This window comes from Protopterus annectens, chromosome 11.part0 (assembly GCF_019279795.1).
Source record: "Protopterus annectens isolate FY-2018-M chromosome 11.part0, PAN1.0, whole genome shotgun sequence".
In the NCBI taxonomy this organism is placed as follows: Eukaryota; Metazoa; Chordata; order Ceratodontiformes; family Protopteridae; genus Protopterus; species Protopterus annectens.
In genome coordinates this window covers 21,047,406-21,062,394 of record NC_056745.1, presented here as the reverse complement: position 1 = coordinate 21,062,394, position 14,989 = coordinate 21,047,406, and the positions used below count along the sequence as shown (strand labels likewise).

The 14,989-nt window shown below is 39.4% G+C and overlaps 1 protein-coding gene across 1 annotated transcript in view; it reads right to left on the bottom strand.

Annotated features, from left to right (window-relative positions):
* The window catches only part of LOC122814886 (zinc finger protein 260-like), a 153,479-nt gene that overhangs the window by 107,478 nt on the left and 31,012 nt on the right, over window positions 1-14,989 (bottom strand). The window contains exons 2-4 of the mRNA XM_044087156.1: window positions 5,928-6,054; window positions 4,755-4,777; window positions 514-640 (exon numbers count right to left, since the gene is read on the bottom strand). Coding sequence (XP_043943091.1) covers window positions 514-640; window positions 4,755-4,777; window positions 5,928-6,054 — 277 coding nt within the window. The remainder of the gene's footprint in view (window positions 1-513; window positions 641-4,754; window positions 4,778-5,927; window positions 6,055-14,989) is intronic.

The following is a 14,989-nucleotide window of genomic DNA, read 5'->3' as shown; positions in this document are numbered from 1 at the left end:
CACCTGTGTGTTTTTATCCAATGACACCCTGTGCCCATAGTTCTGTATGATAATGACCTGTGTGCTTATCCAGTGACATCATGTTCCCCTAGTTCTGTATCATAACGACCTGTGTGCTTAACCAATGACAGCATGTGCACATAGTTCTGAATCATAACATTATAGTGTCTTTTCTAGCTCTGGCTCCAATGTCCTCACCAAATGACATGACATGCTAATAGTACTGTTTTAAAGATGTCAGTCACACCATGTGCTTATAGTTCCATACCATTGCTTCCCTGCATAAGCTCTGTGACCACCCTCATTACCCAATGAATCCATGTACACAGAATTCTGTGCTGTCACCTCCTTGACTAGTCGTGGGACATTTACTGACACTTTCTGCTCATGGCTCTGTATCATCTCCTCTCTGTGTAAATCTAATACGAGTTCCCTTACTTACTGACACCAAGTATTCATAGTTCTGAGATATCACTTCCTTGTCTAGCTTAGACAGGATTCCTCCTTACTTACCTAGTGATACCATGTGCTCATAGTTCTGTGACATCACTTCCTTATATAGTTCTTTTTCCTGATCACTCAGCATCTTCCACTCTTCCCTTGAAAAATCAACAGCAACATCTTCAAAGGTTTCTGGTACCTAAAAGAACAAGGGAGTTATTTAATTTTTTTTGATACCACTGCACGCACAAAACTGAAAACTTTCAAGAAAATGTTAAAAAGTGAACATAGCATTAATATAATTTAGACAACAGGTGTCTCTTTTTTGGCAGAAGGAAATGCATTTCTTCTACTCCCTAACAATAAACAAGCATCAGAACAAAACAGAAAAAAAATCACAGAATGTCTCATAGGTTTGCAACCTAAAATCTGGATCTAGAAGGAAACATTGCTACATTCCTAAAATATGGGTGTAGCACATTAGAGTGTAATAACCATTTGGTAATGGTGTGTACATGAAAACATACAGCTGCAAAGGTGAGCAGATGACAATGTTGGACTATGCCTGGAGAATGAGGCAGGGTACTGTGTGTTGAGCTACCTGATGAAATGTCGCTTCCAATGCGTGCATATTCTGCAGTGCAGAATACAAGCCTCATGAACAACTACCAACAATAAAACTGAGTGAGAAACACTGAAGACAGTAGAACAAACTGTTTGTCACCATACAGGCCTTTCATGGTGGAGCCTGATAAATCAGACAGTGGTACTGCTGATCCCAGAGGTGGTGATTATAAGAACATTGTGGAACAAAAAGAAACTGCTTGGCAGATTAGATTAGGGGCTGATAAAAAGCCCGGTCTAAATGATGCAATTAACATCAAATGTTTTCTTCAGTATAGGAAACTTACTATTAGAAAGCTTCAACTTATTTTCTGTGGTTCCCAGATAGTTCTACTTACCAGTGCATGTTGCTTTTAAAAAATGTAACAGTGCTTTTAATTGATCATTTGCTTTGGATCTTTTATTAGCTCATACAGTTTCAAACTAGGTATATTACTGTGGTTGCTTTGATTTGTTTTTTTGTTTGTTCTGAAGAAGTCCTGCTGAGAAGAAAGCATGGAATAAAGTTTTTATATGCTAAGCTATTTGCTTTCCAGTCTTTACTGACCATCAGTACCACTGTCTGGTGTTTCTTGGTGTGTATTTGGACCTTGGTTACATGCTTTAGTAGTAGCAGTAGCACTACTAGTAGTAGTACTAGTAGTTGTAGTAGTACTAGTTGTAGTAGTACTAGTAGTAGTAGTAGTACTAGTAGCTGTAGTAGTAGTAGTAGTAGAAGTAGTTGTAGTAGTACTACTACTAGTAGTAGTAGTAGTAGTACTAGTAGTTGTAGTAGTACTAGTAGTAGTAGTAGTAGTACTAGTAGTAGTAGTAGTACTAGTAGTTGTAGTAGTACTAGTAGTAGTTAGAGAAGCCTGAAAAATACTGAATCCTGTACTTCAATGTAACCGTGCACCTGTGAATGGGGTACAAAATTCCAAACAATAGTTCAGTCTGACTATATAAGGGATCAAAAAAGGTCTGTCACCACGTAATGCCCACCACTGCTACCAATATGTGACGTCCCCACACTGGGCCAACAATCAAAGGGCCTGAATCTTCACCACTGACAATGGAAAGAGCCGTGCACATGGAATACAAATGGATGCACTCAGTATTTCCAGATGCAGACCTCTCTGCATCAAGCACAATTTCCCTTAGGAGCACAGAGGGAACACTGTCTCTATATCTGTCTCCCTCCAGGTCCCCAATAAGACTGCCCACTGGCACAGCTGTAGGGTTATGTCCACAGCCGAGTGTCCAAGCCAAGTCCTCCAGCACCCTCTCTGTGAACCCAGTGCTTCATGTCCGTGGCCCGAGTAGCTGACACACACACACAGACACACACAAACACACACACACACACACACACACACACACACACACACAGACACACACAAACACACACACACACACACACACACACACACACTGTCACAGATTACCTGCTCTGCCAGCTTTGCCCAGAATATAAGGTAGATTCATTGCTACCAGTCAGTTACTATATGGCTCTTACAAAGTGTATCCAATAACATGGTGCAATATTAATACCAATACAAATGACAGCAGTTGACCAAGACAGCTATGCCTTCTGGAATTGCCCACACAGTGTTATCAAATAAAGATAAGTACTCTCAAAGGTTAGATACTTTCTACAAGGACCAGTCACAATAAAAGTTTTAAATATATTTAACAATAAATAATAAAAGAGCATAACAATACTGAATATATATTTACAGTAAACCACAGAGTTCAAATCACAGAAAATATTGAGATGATTGATGGAGAGACATATACAGACATAGGAAAAACAATCTCTAAATTGAGCTTCACTATATATCTGACTGAATCTAGGAGAATTTACTATTCCCTAATAATTTACTTGGGCAAGACTAGATAAAATACGTGAGCAGCAGTCTTTCTAGTCAGGCTCCCAAACAGAATACTCAGCACTCTGAGTTTTCTCTTTGTAATATCTAAAATATAATTTCTAAGAGGGCTGTAGAATGACATCATCTGGCCACCTGACTCAAGTTCTCACAGTATTCCGCTTTGAAGCTGAGACAGGAATTTAGCATAGACGGCTACAATACATAACTAAACATTTATGGCAGTGCCTGGGGCTTTCCCTCTTTTTACTGAACTAATGAACAAAGGCATTTTTTCCAGACCTAGCATCTCCAGTCCTATTCAGCACTGTGGGGTGTCATTTTAATGGTTTAACAGCTCATTTAAATGTTCCTTATTTTTCTTAACTGATTACATCTGGGTGACACCTCCAGGTGTATCTGCAATTAACTCCTACTGACACCTTTAGGCATTAAATATTGCTTGCTCATATTTGCATCAATAATTCCAAAACCATGCTGTGCACAAGGTGTTAAAATATTTAATCTTAAATCTTACACAACAGCAAACTCAACTGCATTAATATTTGACCTCTGTCTAGTGCAGATAAATATAAATTAACTGCTAAATATCTCAACAACTAAGTAACACAGTCAGAACTCCTTAGCCTCATACGGAAGCTCTCAATTAGATGAATAAAATGCTGCCGACAGTATGTGTGTAATGTGAGTGGTTGCTGAGATATTGTAAGTTGTTTACAAAATATTTCTAAACAAAATAGATGCTGTGTTTACTGTGATTTATAAAATTCGGTTTAAGGCCTAGAACCTAAAGAATGCTATCACTATAAAAACTAGTTTGTGCTGAAGACTTTGTCATTTATACTTCTTTTAGAATACTTATGGTTCAAGAGATATGAACATTTGTTTGAAATATTAGGACATAATTTGATTCTTTGAAAAGGATTAGGCTCCGCCCATTGGAAGTTACAGTGCAAACTTCCTGAGCTCCACTAGACTGAATGAGTTAAAGCAAGCTAGTTGGTTAACCGTTGCTGTTCCAATATCCCCAATTAAAACATATACATTTAATTCAGCTACAATAATACATGTACATTTCTTTTCATTTCAGCAGGGTGCACTGTTGATATGTTTCCACACTAGCAAACCTCACAAATACATTTTCAGCACAAGCATCTGTAGAGATCAGTTTGCTATACAAATGACATACAGTTCTAATACATTTGTAACACAAGCATTTTGTATAAATCAGTTTGACATTCAAAGGACATATCATTCTTTATAAAACTCCAGCTGGCTATGCTCGCACTTGCCCATATCATCACACACCATGCCAATGTTTCTTGAAGAACATAATTTACTTAAATACAATCAGAATAATTCAGACAGTGCATTGTAAAGCTAGCAAATGAATGTGTAAATCAGCATGATTATACACCGTGTGAAGATAACATACACAGAGCATAATTTTCTTATGGTGCAGGCAATGTAACCATCTAATGCTGACTGGCTGCAGTTACCAACATGGTCCATACATAAAATATAAAAAATAAAATGTACTGTTTAGGAGAGCATATGTGTCTTTTTTTCCACCCATTCCCAATATGAAGCATATTATATCATAGTAAAAGACAGAAGAAGTGGTGGAAGGGAACCATGAACTAACTGTAAGGGAAACAAAAACATGTGAAGTAGCCAGGAATACGAGGGGACTGAGCAAACCCAAATCTGCTTTGCTCTTTGTGTTGTAGAGCATTTGATGGGAGTCTAAACCCCATATGAAAGTACAGACAAATATGAGTTTGTTTTCTAAGATGGTAGACAAATTAAAGCCCTTCTTACGTAACTAAGATGTTCCGAAATAACTAAAGTCAAATAAAAAAAAAAAAACCTTATTACAATACAATACCTCAAATGCTTTCCAGACCTGCAGAATGCCTCTGCTTTTCTGGAGTTTAATTTAGCAGCCTCTCCATTCAACTACATTACTCTCAAATATGATTACACAAATTATCATTTGTGACAATGTAATATAAATGCCTTCAAATTACATATAACTGCTATACTTTTTCAACGGTCAGTGAAAGTTCCATCATACCCACAAAAAGCTGTAGCTAAAGTACTGTTTTGATCATCCAGTATTATCAAACGAAAGTACATCTCTTCAGCAGGAGACACGTCTATGAAAGTCTTAACAACTCACAAATAATCCTGGGAATATCAGTGATATTCCCTTGAGTGAAACATAGCCATCCAGTGAACTTTCTAGAAATATCAACTCTCTCACACCTAACAACATAGCCATCCAGTGAAACTTTCTAGAAATATCAACTTTCTCACACCGTCTAACTCTCTCACACCGTCTAACAACATAGCCATCCAGTGAAACTTTCTGAAAATATCAACTCTCTCACACCTTAACAACATAGCCATCCAGTGAAACTTTCTAGAAATATCAACTCTCTCTCACACCTTCTAACAACATAGCCAGTGAAACTTTCTAGAAATATCAACTCTCTCACATCTTTTAACAACATAGCCAGTGAAACTTTCTAGAAATATCAACTCTCTCACACCTTCTAACAACATAGCCAGTGAAACTTTCTAGAAATATCAGCTCTCTCACACCTTCTAACAACTGAACTTAACAGTAGACGAATGAATTCTTACAGCCTTGTATGACAAACTGCAGTCACTAATAAATGGTTTAGTTTCTAGTGCCTTTCCAGAGGGATTCAAGGGTTGTCAGCATGGGAGGACATGGTTAATAAACCATGTTACTTTGAAAATGATGGCCTGCATTTGTCTCCCTTAGGCTTCAAAGTACACAGAATTCTGTGCTGTCACCTCCTTGACTAGTCGTGGGACATTTACTGACACTTTCTGCTCATGGCTCTGTATCATCTCCTCTCTGTGTAAATCTAATACGAGTTCCCTTACTTACTGACACCAAGTATTCATAGTTCTGAGATATCACTTCCTTGTCTAGCTTAGACAGGATTCCTCCTTACTTACCTAGTGATACCATGTGCTCATAGTTCTGTGACATCACTTCCTTATATAGTTCTTTTTCCTGATCACTCAGCATCTTCCACTCTTCCCTTGAAAAATCAACAGCAACATCTTCAAAGGTTTCTGGTACCTAAAAGAACAAGGGAGTTATTTAATGTTTTTTTGATACCACTGCACGCACAAAACTGAAAACTTTCAAGAAAATGTTAAAAAGTGAACATAGCATTAATATAATTTAGACAACAGGTGTCTCTTTTTTGGCAGAAGGAAATGCATTTCTTCTACTCCCTAACAATAAACAAGCATCAGAACAAAACAGAAAAAAAATCACAGAATGTCTCATAGGTTTGCAACCTAAAATCTGGATCTAGAAGGAAACATTGCTACATTCCTAAAATATGGGTGTAGCACATTAGAGTGCAATAACCATTTGGTAATGGTGTGTACATGAAAACATACAGCTGCAAAGGTGAGCAGATGACAATGTTGGACTATGCCTGGAGAATGAGGCAGGGTACTGTGTGTTGAGCTACCTGATGAAATGTCGCTTCCAATGCGTGCATATTCTGCAGTGCAGAATACAAGCCTCATGAACAACTACCAACAATAAAACTGAGTGAGAAACACTGAAGACAGTAGAACAAACTGTTTGTCACCATACAGGCCTTTCATGGTGGAGCCTGATAAATCAGACAGTGGTACTGCTGATCCCAGAGGTGGTGATTATAAGAACATTGTGGAACAAAAAGAAACTGCTTGGCAGATTAGATTAGGGGCTGATAAAAAGCCCGGTCTAAATGATGCAATTAACATCAAATGTTTTCTTCAGTATAGGAAACTTACTATTAGAAAGCTTTAACTTATTTTCTGTGGTTCCCTGATAGTTCTACTTACCAGTGCATGTTGCTTTTAAAAAATGTAACAGTGCTTTTAATTGATCATTTGCTTTGGATCTTTTATTAGCTCATACAGTTTCAAACTAGGTATATTACTGTGGTTGTTTTGATTTGTTTTTTTGTTTGTTCTGAAGAAGTCCTGCTGAGAAGAAAGCATGGAATAAAGTTTTTATATGCTAAGCTATTTGCTTTCCAGTCTTTACTGACCATCAGTACCACTGTCTGGTGTTTCTTGGTGTTTATTTGGACCTTGGTTACACGCTTTAGTAGTAGCAGTAGTACTAGTAGTAGTACTAGTAGTAGTAGTAGTAGTAGTAGTAGTAGTAGTACTAGTAGTTGTAGTAGTAGTAGTTGTAGTAGTACTAGTAGTAGTAGTACTAGTAGTAGTAGTACTAGTAGTAGTTAGAGAAGCCTGAAAAATACTGAATCCTGTACTTCAATGTAACCGTGTACCTGTGAATGGGGTACAAAATGCCAAACAATAGTTCAGTCTGACTATATAAGGGATCAAAAGAGGTCTGTCACCACGTAATGCCCACCACTGCTACCAATATGTGACGTCCCCACACTGGTCCAACAATCAAAGGGCCTGAATCTTCACCACTGACAATGGAAAGAGCCGTGCACATGGAATACAAATGGATGCACTCAGTATTTCCAGATGCAGACCTCTCTGCATCAAGCACAATTTCCCTTAGGAGCACAGAGGGAACACTGTCTCTATATCTGTCTCCCTCCAGGTCCCCAATAAGACTGCCCACTGGCACAGCTGTAGGGTTATGTCCACAGCCGAGTGTCCAAGCCAAGTCCTCCAGCACCCTCTCTGAGAACCCAGTGCTTCATGTCCGTGGCCCAAGTAGCTGACACACACACACACAGACACACACACACACACACAAACACACACACACACACACACACACACACACACACACACACACACACACACACACACACACACACACACACACACACACACACACACACACACACACACACACACACACACTCACAGTCACAGATTACCTGCTCTGCCAGCTTTGCCCAGAATACAAGGTAGATTCATTGCTACCAGTCAGTTACTATATGGCTCTTACAAAGTGTATCCAATAACATGGTGCAAAACCTCAAGGGCAGCACACAGCAGTGTGCTAAACTGGTGGTCAGTGGTGCCACCTTCAATGAGCAGAGTGACACAGTGAACTTGCTGGCTGACAAATTTAGCTCAAACTTCACCCCCCACTCCCCCTTCTCTCCTTCCATGAAATACCTACTAGCACCCCCCCCCCAAATAGTAACAGCAGCAGGTCCTGGCAGTGTTCGCCAAAGCTAAAAACACAACCTCAGTTGGTCCCGACAATATACAGGGATGCCTCCTAAACAGCTTGAAACATGAGCTATGAGGACCACTTGAATCATTTTTCAACTACAGCCTTAAAAACAGACTTTGTACCATGAAAATGGAGGACTGCAATGGCTATCCCACTTCACAAGGGTGACCAACAACAGACCCCAAAAACTGCAGACCTATTAGTCTGACTAATCTGATATGCAAAGCCATGGAATGGATTATCATGGAAATAATCAGCAAAGACATGCGCAACCTCCAGGCACTGGACTTAACCCAGTTGGCTTTTAAAGGGAAGGTTATACCTACTAAACCTGAAGGACTTGTTTGAGAAGGTCAGCATGACAATGGATGCGGGAAAATGGTGCATACTGGCTACCTGGACCTGGCTAAGGCATTTGATACAATACCCCATATGGGTATAGTTGACAAATCTCAAAATGGACATAAACCCCTACATAACTCACTAGATTGCCAGCTGGCTGACAGACAGGACCCAGGAAGTCAGGATTGGTGATACCACCTCCACCAAGAGAGTGGTCATCAGTAGGGTACCTCAGGGTTCCATTCTGGGATTGACCTTATTTGGCATCTACTTTTTGGGGGTAAAGACTAATGTCAAGGACCTTTGGCTGACCAAGTTTGCAGATAACAGCAAATTGGGAGCTATCGCAGATGCCCCTCATGACACAGACATCATACAAAAGGGTATAAAACTGACAAATTACTAGTGCCAAAGTCACAGATTAAAACCCAGTGCTAAAAATGCATTATGGTGCCTTTGGGGGAAAACTGCCACCCAAGCTAATTTCTTCCACAGATAAGACACCCATAAGAGTTAACCTGGTAGTCAGGAATTTGGTATTATATGTAGACAGCAAGCTGGCCTTTGACCAATATGTGGCCAAGGTAGTAAGAAAAATCTTTGTATGTCACCCAACTCATAAGTAAGGGCATGACATCCAGGAAGTCATAGTGCCACTTTATTTGGCCCTTATCAGACCCATCATTGAATATAATGCCCACATAAGGATATATCTGACCAAACATATGCAACAGTTGGAACACCCACAAAGGTTCTTTACCAGGAGAATCCAGGGTATAAACAAACTACCCTATATGGACTGTCTTAAAGCCCTATTTCTACAGTTTACTGAGAGGCAATCTATGCCTGGCTTACAAGGCATCCTCTGATCCAGCTCTGATGCGCTTTTGCACATGTGCAAAACAAACAGCATCAGAACCACTAGATCCAAGGATTTAAATGTTGCTTATGACATACACAAGACAGCTGGTGAGACAGATATGCATCTCAGGAGGATCCTCAGACTCTAACTCCCCATTCAAGTGAAGTAGAGCCAATTCCTAACCCTGTTTAAGCATAACCTTGACCAATGGATGGGAAAACTGGAAATTCACCCTGGGTCTGGCCACCATGTCTCTGATAGACAGAAGCAAATGGTAATGCCCAAACCAGCAATGGTAATGCCCAAACCAACATATCCTACCACATGCCCTCTAGAAACTTCCTAACATATCCTATTAAACACCCATGCTACATAGGAACACAATTGGGGTGGATTAAAAGGGTGGCTTTAGAAAGGCCCTGTTTGCCATTAGCCTGGTACAGAACTATGAACCTTTGAACCAAAGCAAATTACAGACTTTCTGTAAAATTTTAATACAGAACTGATGTTCTAGTAATTCTCCGGTTTCATATATTGTCTTCCTTGATTCATTTTACTGCTCTGAAAGTTTTATTTACTGAATCATATTCATTTTAGTAGAAAAGAATTCCCATCCAACTTAATCTTTAGAAAATATTCCATCTTAAATCTATCCTTCTGGCAAGCATGCTGCCCACGCAGTATAACAGCACTTCCTATCTAACTCACACTTAACATGCCCATTTAATGTTTGATACCCTGATACCCTGCCTCTATTGTGACCCCTTCTCTATTGGGACTTGAGCATTTTAACATAAGATCATGTGAAGTTTCTCTTAAAACTTTGAAATAAATATATAGTCCACCTCTCTTTAAACTGACCTCTAACATATATTTAAGGCCATGGCTGTCCAGTTATTACTCACTATTAAATGACCCACCTTACAAGCATTGAAACATTCTTTAACATCGGGATGACATTAAATAGTTCATATTATGTACATATTAAACAAAAGAAACCTTTGCAACAACATAATTTTGAATATCTTAAGTTTTCTTTGTTGTTATAGCAGGAATGTACATAGTTAACAATTAAAAAAAAAACTCTTATGTTGTTATAACCTGAAAAATCATCTACCAAGTTAAACTGTAGTGATGTCAGGAACAGATCATGATAAAGCAATCCCATAGCAAGAATCCCTACCTAATGGCCAACAGATATTACTTTCTAAAACTGGATCAAAAAGTTTTTTTTTTTTTTTTAATATACAAATCTGGTCTTCATCCAGCAAGGAAAGATCAGACTGTATTGCTTTATGCCACTGAACAACCATCAAGCATTATAAAAAAGACAATATAGTTTAACATTAAGGGACGCAATGTGAATATTTCAGAGTAAGTTTCTGCTTTTTTCTTTTTCTTTTTTTACTTTCAAACTAGCTCTGTGCGACTGAATAACAATCCTTTGCTAAGGTATGAAAACTAAGAACACCATCAAAATGTTCAAACATATTAGAAACGTTAACAGAAATAGGAGATTTGGTGTAGAACATGAAAACTGGGTGTGTAGGAAGCGACAGAATCAGGTTATGTAGCTAGTAGTAATGAGATGCAATCACGATGGGAGTAACGACTTCATCTCCAGATGTAATGTGCTGGGTACTAAGGCTGTAGCCAATGCATCTCCATTTTGAAATAAATGACTTACAGTAGCAAAGCTAACTGGTTCTTAACAGGTACAGGACGGTCATGAACAGCCGCATTATGTGAATCTTATACATTGTAAAACCAAAAGTGGGAGTCACTTCCACTTGTAGTATAGAAAATGTCAGTAAGTCAGGAATTAGGTGCCCCATGTCCTAACAAGGAGTACATCTCAATTTTAGTCAGTTATATAGCAAATGATTGGAAGCACTACAAAATGTAATAATGTTCTGAAAGTAAGGTGTATAGTATAGTTCTATACCCATAGATGGTGATTACATTATTCAGTTGTACAAGCTTCTTATCCTTAATGTGCAAGCTTATTTATGTATTTATTAACTTTACTGACTAGGTAGGTACGCTGGTACATACCAGCCATGACCCAGGCCAGATAGACGTTGACAAGTTTCAGCACATAGTAACAATTCTTTGTTATCTGTACAATTCAAAGAGCATGCGATTTCGTTTGCAGAACAATGAAGAAACAATTAACTACAAATGACAATGACAAGTTTACATTTTAAAAGAGACCAACATATAGATTTACAGAAAGAAGAGTCACAAGAGATTACAGAAGGACTGGAAATCAGTGTTCACATGTGTACATATGATTTACTTACTATAGGCCTTACTTAGCCATTTTCAGAACATTGGCGTTTGTATTCATTACTAAGAAGTAGAAGCAGCTTCTTTTTCATAACACCTGTTGATTTCTGATAACTTTAGATTGAGTTTCATGCTGCTGGTATAAGTTTTGAAAAGACTTTTTCACCTATTGTCTTGCTGAAATGGGATTGTGGCAAATCAATGGCATCATCTGTAGAGGAGCGAAAGGGATAGTTTGTTTGCCTGTACTGCAGTGTGTGTTAGATGCAGGGAGTATGCACACTGAATTAGTTTGAATGTCAAACAGTTGAGCAGCAGAGTGGCCCTAGCAGTTACTGGTAGCCATTTGGAATTTTCTAGATATACAGTGAAGTGCTGTGGACCAACCCAGAATTATGAATGTGCAGATCTTGTTTGCAGTCACTTGCAGAGTGTTGGTGTTCTGTGCAGACTTTAGAGCAAATGGTAACAGACAGTATTCTGTTTGGGGCATTAACGTCTGCAGTGCTGGAGGTTTCCTAGATTCTCTTGGGAGTTGATAACATTATATGCATCCTAAGCCAAGTTGACTGAATCCAACTTTTGGGGAGTTTTGGACACGTGCAGCACAATTAAGCTGTTAGTCAAAAGTTGTATCTAGCTATCTTTGCTCAATGACTTTAGGTAGTGAGTTGCACGGAGGGTCTGCAATGTTTAATCTGGGATGGGATTTATGTTTTTCCTACTGCCCAAATCAACCAAAGCTTCCCACCTCTACCTTCCTCATATACTGCTGGAGTTAGAGGATTTTTTTCTTCATGTCATGAATTTTAGCACATTCTTGTAACAAAAAAGAAGAAAATCTCTTCCATGTTCAGACTGTCTTCCATGAAATTGCAAAAATAAGAGCGCTATAGGCTTGAATGAGTTAACTGCTTCAATAATGAACTCTTGAAGAAAAGTAAGAGTTCTATGTGACAATGTCCTGATGAAGAGTACATTTACTGATATGGTTTGCATCCAGCTGAAAAGATGAAAATCTAAAAATAATCTCTACAAGTCTTTATTCCTAAATGGATTACTAAATGCAGACGTCACAAAACCAAGTAGTAAGCTATTTCCTCGGTTATCATATTGTGTAAGGAGAGTACTCAACTTGACCAAACATCTTACCAAGGGTATGTTGCACAACAAAGCAGAGATGTCACTGTTTTAAAGTAACAAATTAAATAAGAGATAGCAACAGCATAAAATTTCACGGGATGAACTGAAGTGTATTTGGGAAACACCTGCTTGCCCTCATGTTATTCTGAAGTCTTTCTGGAGGTACAAACATCTTCAGGGTTAAGTGGTTCACTAGAAGATCACATCTCTGCTTTAGTAAACTAAATATGGACAGAAATCTGACAAAACTAAGATAATGGATCTATATCATCCCTTGATTTGCCCCATTCTTTACTGCCCCCTCTGCAGGGTAATCTGAGTGCCGCGGTGGTGCAGTGGTTAGCGTTGTCACCTCACAGCAAGAGGTTCTCCCGTTCAATTCTCGTCTGGAGCGCCTTCTGTGTGGAGTCTACATGTCCTTCTTGTGTTCGAGTGACTTTAAAGACATGCAGGTAGGTGCGAGCATGAATGGGCGTGCCTTCTTTGAAGGTTGGGCATCGTGCTGGCAACTCAGCTCCGTAAAAATCCACTGCCAATCATGAGCAGACCAGAGTTCCACTGTGGTGAACCCTAACCGGGAAAAGCCAAAAGACTTTATAGGCCATGGTGGTGCAGTGGTTAGCATTGTCACCTCACAGCAAGAGGTTCTCCCATTCGATTCTTGGCTGGGGCGCCTTCTATGTGGAGTCTGCATGTCTTCCCTGTGGTCGAGTGACATTAAAGACATGCAGGTAAGTGCATGCGTAAATGGGCGTGTCTTCTTTGAAGTTTGGGCATCGGGCTGGCAACTCGGCACCATAAAAATCCACTGCCAATCATTAGCGGACAGGAGTTCTGCTGTGGCAACCCCTAACCAGGAAAAGCCAAAAGATTTTTATATCCTATAAGCCACTCTGATGGAAAGCAGACATCTGAACTTCTCCTTTCACCATTTTTCAACCAGAAATACAGCTTTTTACTGCACTTCCACAACCTTCTCCATTTAGGAAAATAGGAACATAAGAACATAAGAACATACCAGGCAAGCGCTCACTGGGACCATAAGATGCCTAGCCATATATACCATTAAGCAGACCCTTTTCAAGCACTACATTGTGCTCCCCGGGTGTACATGATAACCCTCCACAATTGTGTAGCTAGTGAGGTGCAAGAGATGCAACTGACCCAGGCACAAAGTGTTGGGGAGCATAGTCAGCCAATTCAGATATCTAATGTAATACCATCTTTTAAAAGTTGGTATTGCATTTGCAGTCAAACCCGAGTGCTGTAGTGTTCCATGTGTGATCTAAACTGCAGTTAAGACCTTAGAATAAAATATCTTTTTTTTTTAAAAACTAAAACATGAGCACCGTAGCACTCCGTGCAGGCAAGGTATAAACTGTAGCAAATATTTGCTAATCTGTGCAGTTTGATACCGTTTACAAGAAGACCTTTTTTAAGTAAAACACGAGTGCCATAGTGTAGCAAGCAATTTGCTTTAATTTATAAAAATAATTTTTTTAAACTAAAACAAGTATGTCACAGTGCTCAATGCAGGTAGAGAATAAACTCTAAAAGAAGAAATTCATATTTTTTAGAAAAGGGGAGGGCACATAACTGAGATCTGAATCACTGGGCAGGAGGTTGATTGTGTCATGCATCTGTCCACCTGGTTGGTGTGCCGGTAAAAGGAACGTCATATTTTTCTCATCTACTTGGGGGGAGGAATCTGTAATATACTGACTGGCTTAATACAGTGAAGTTTTTTTTTTTTTGCTTTTGAAGGGGGTGATGGTTCATAGTACTGATGCAGGACATTGGTTGAGCCAGCTACCCTTTTTTGCTTTGGGGGGGTGATGGTTCATGGTACTGGTGCGGGGCACTGGTTGAGCCAGCTACCCTTTTTTGCTTTTTTTGGGGGGGTGATGGTTCATGGTACTGGCGCAGGGCACTGGTTGAGCCAGCTACCCTTCTGCTCTGATGTAAATTTGTTTCCACCCATCCAGTTAAGCCAAAACCATAATTTGCTTGACCTGTAGTGGTAACTTACTCCATAGGGTAGGAACACATTAAGTTAGGAACATAGCTCTCCAGTGAGTCTTGCCCATTTGTTGGTTATATTTAGGTGACTAGCATGGGTGTTTTTAATGTGTCCCCTATCCAGAATGAGTAGAAAACACCATTCCCTGTTATCCTGGCCAACCTGGTCAGTATGGATATCAC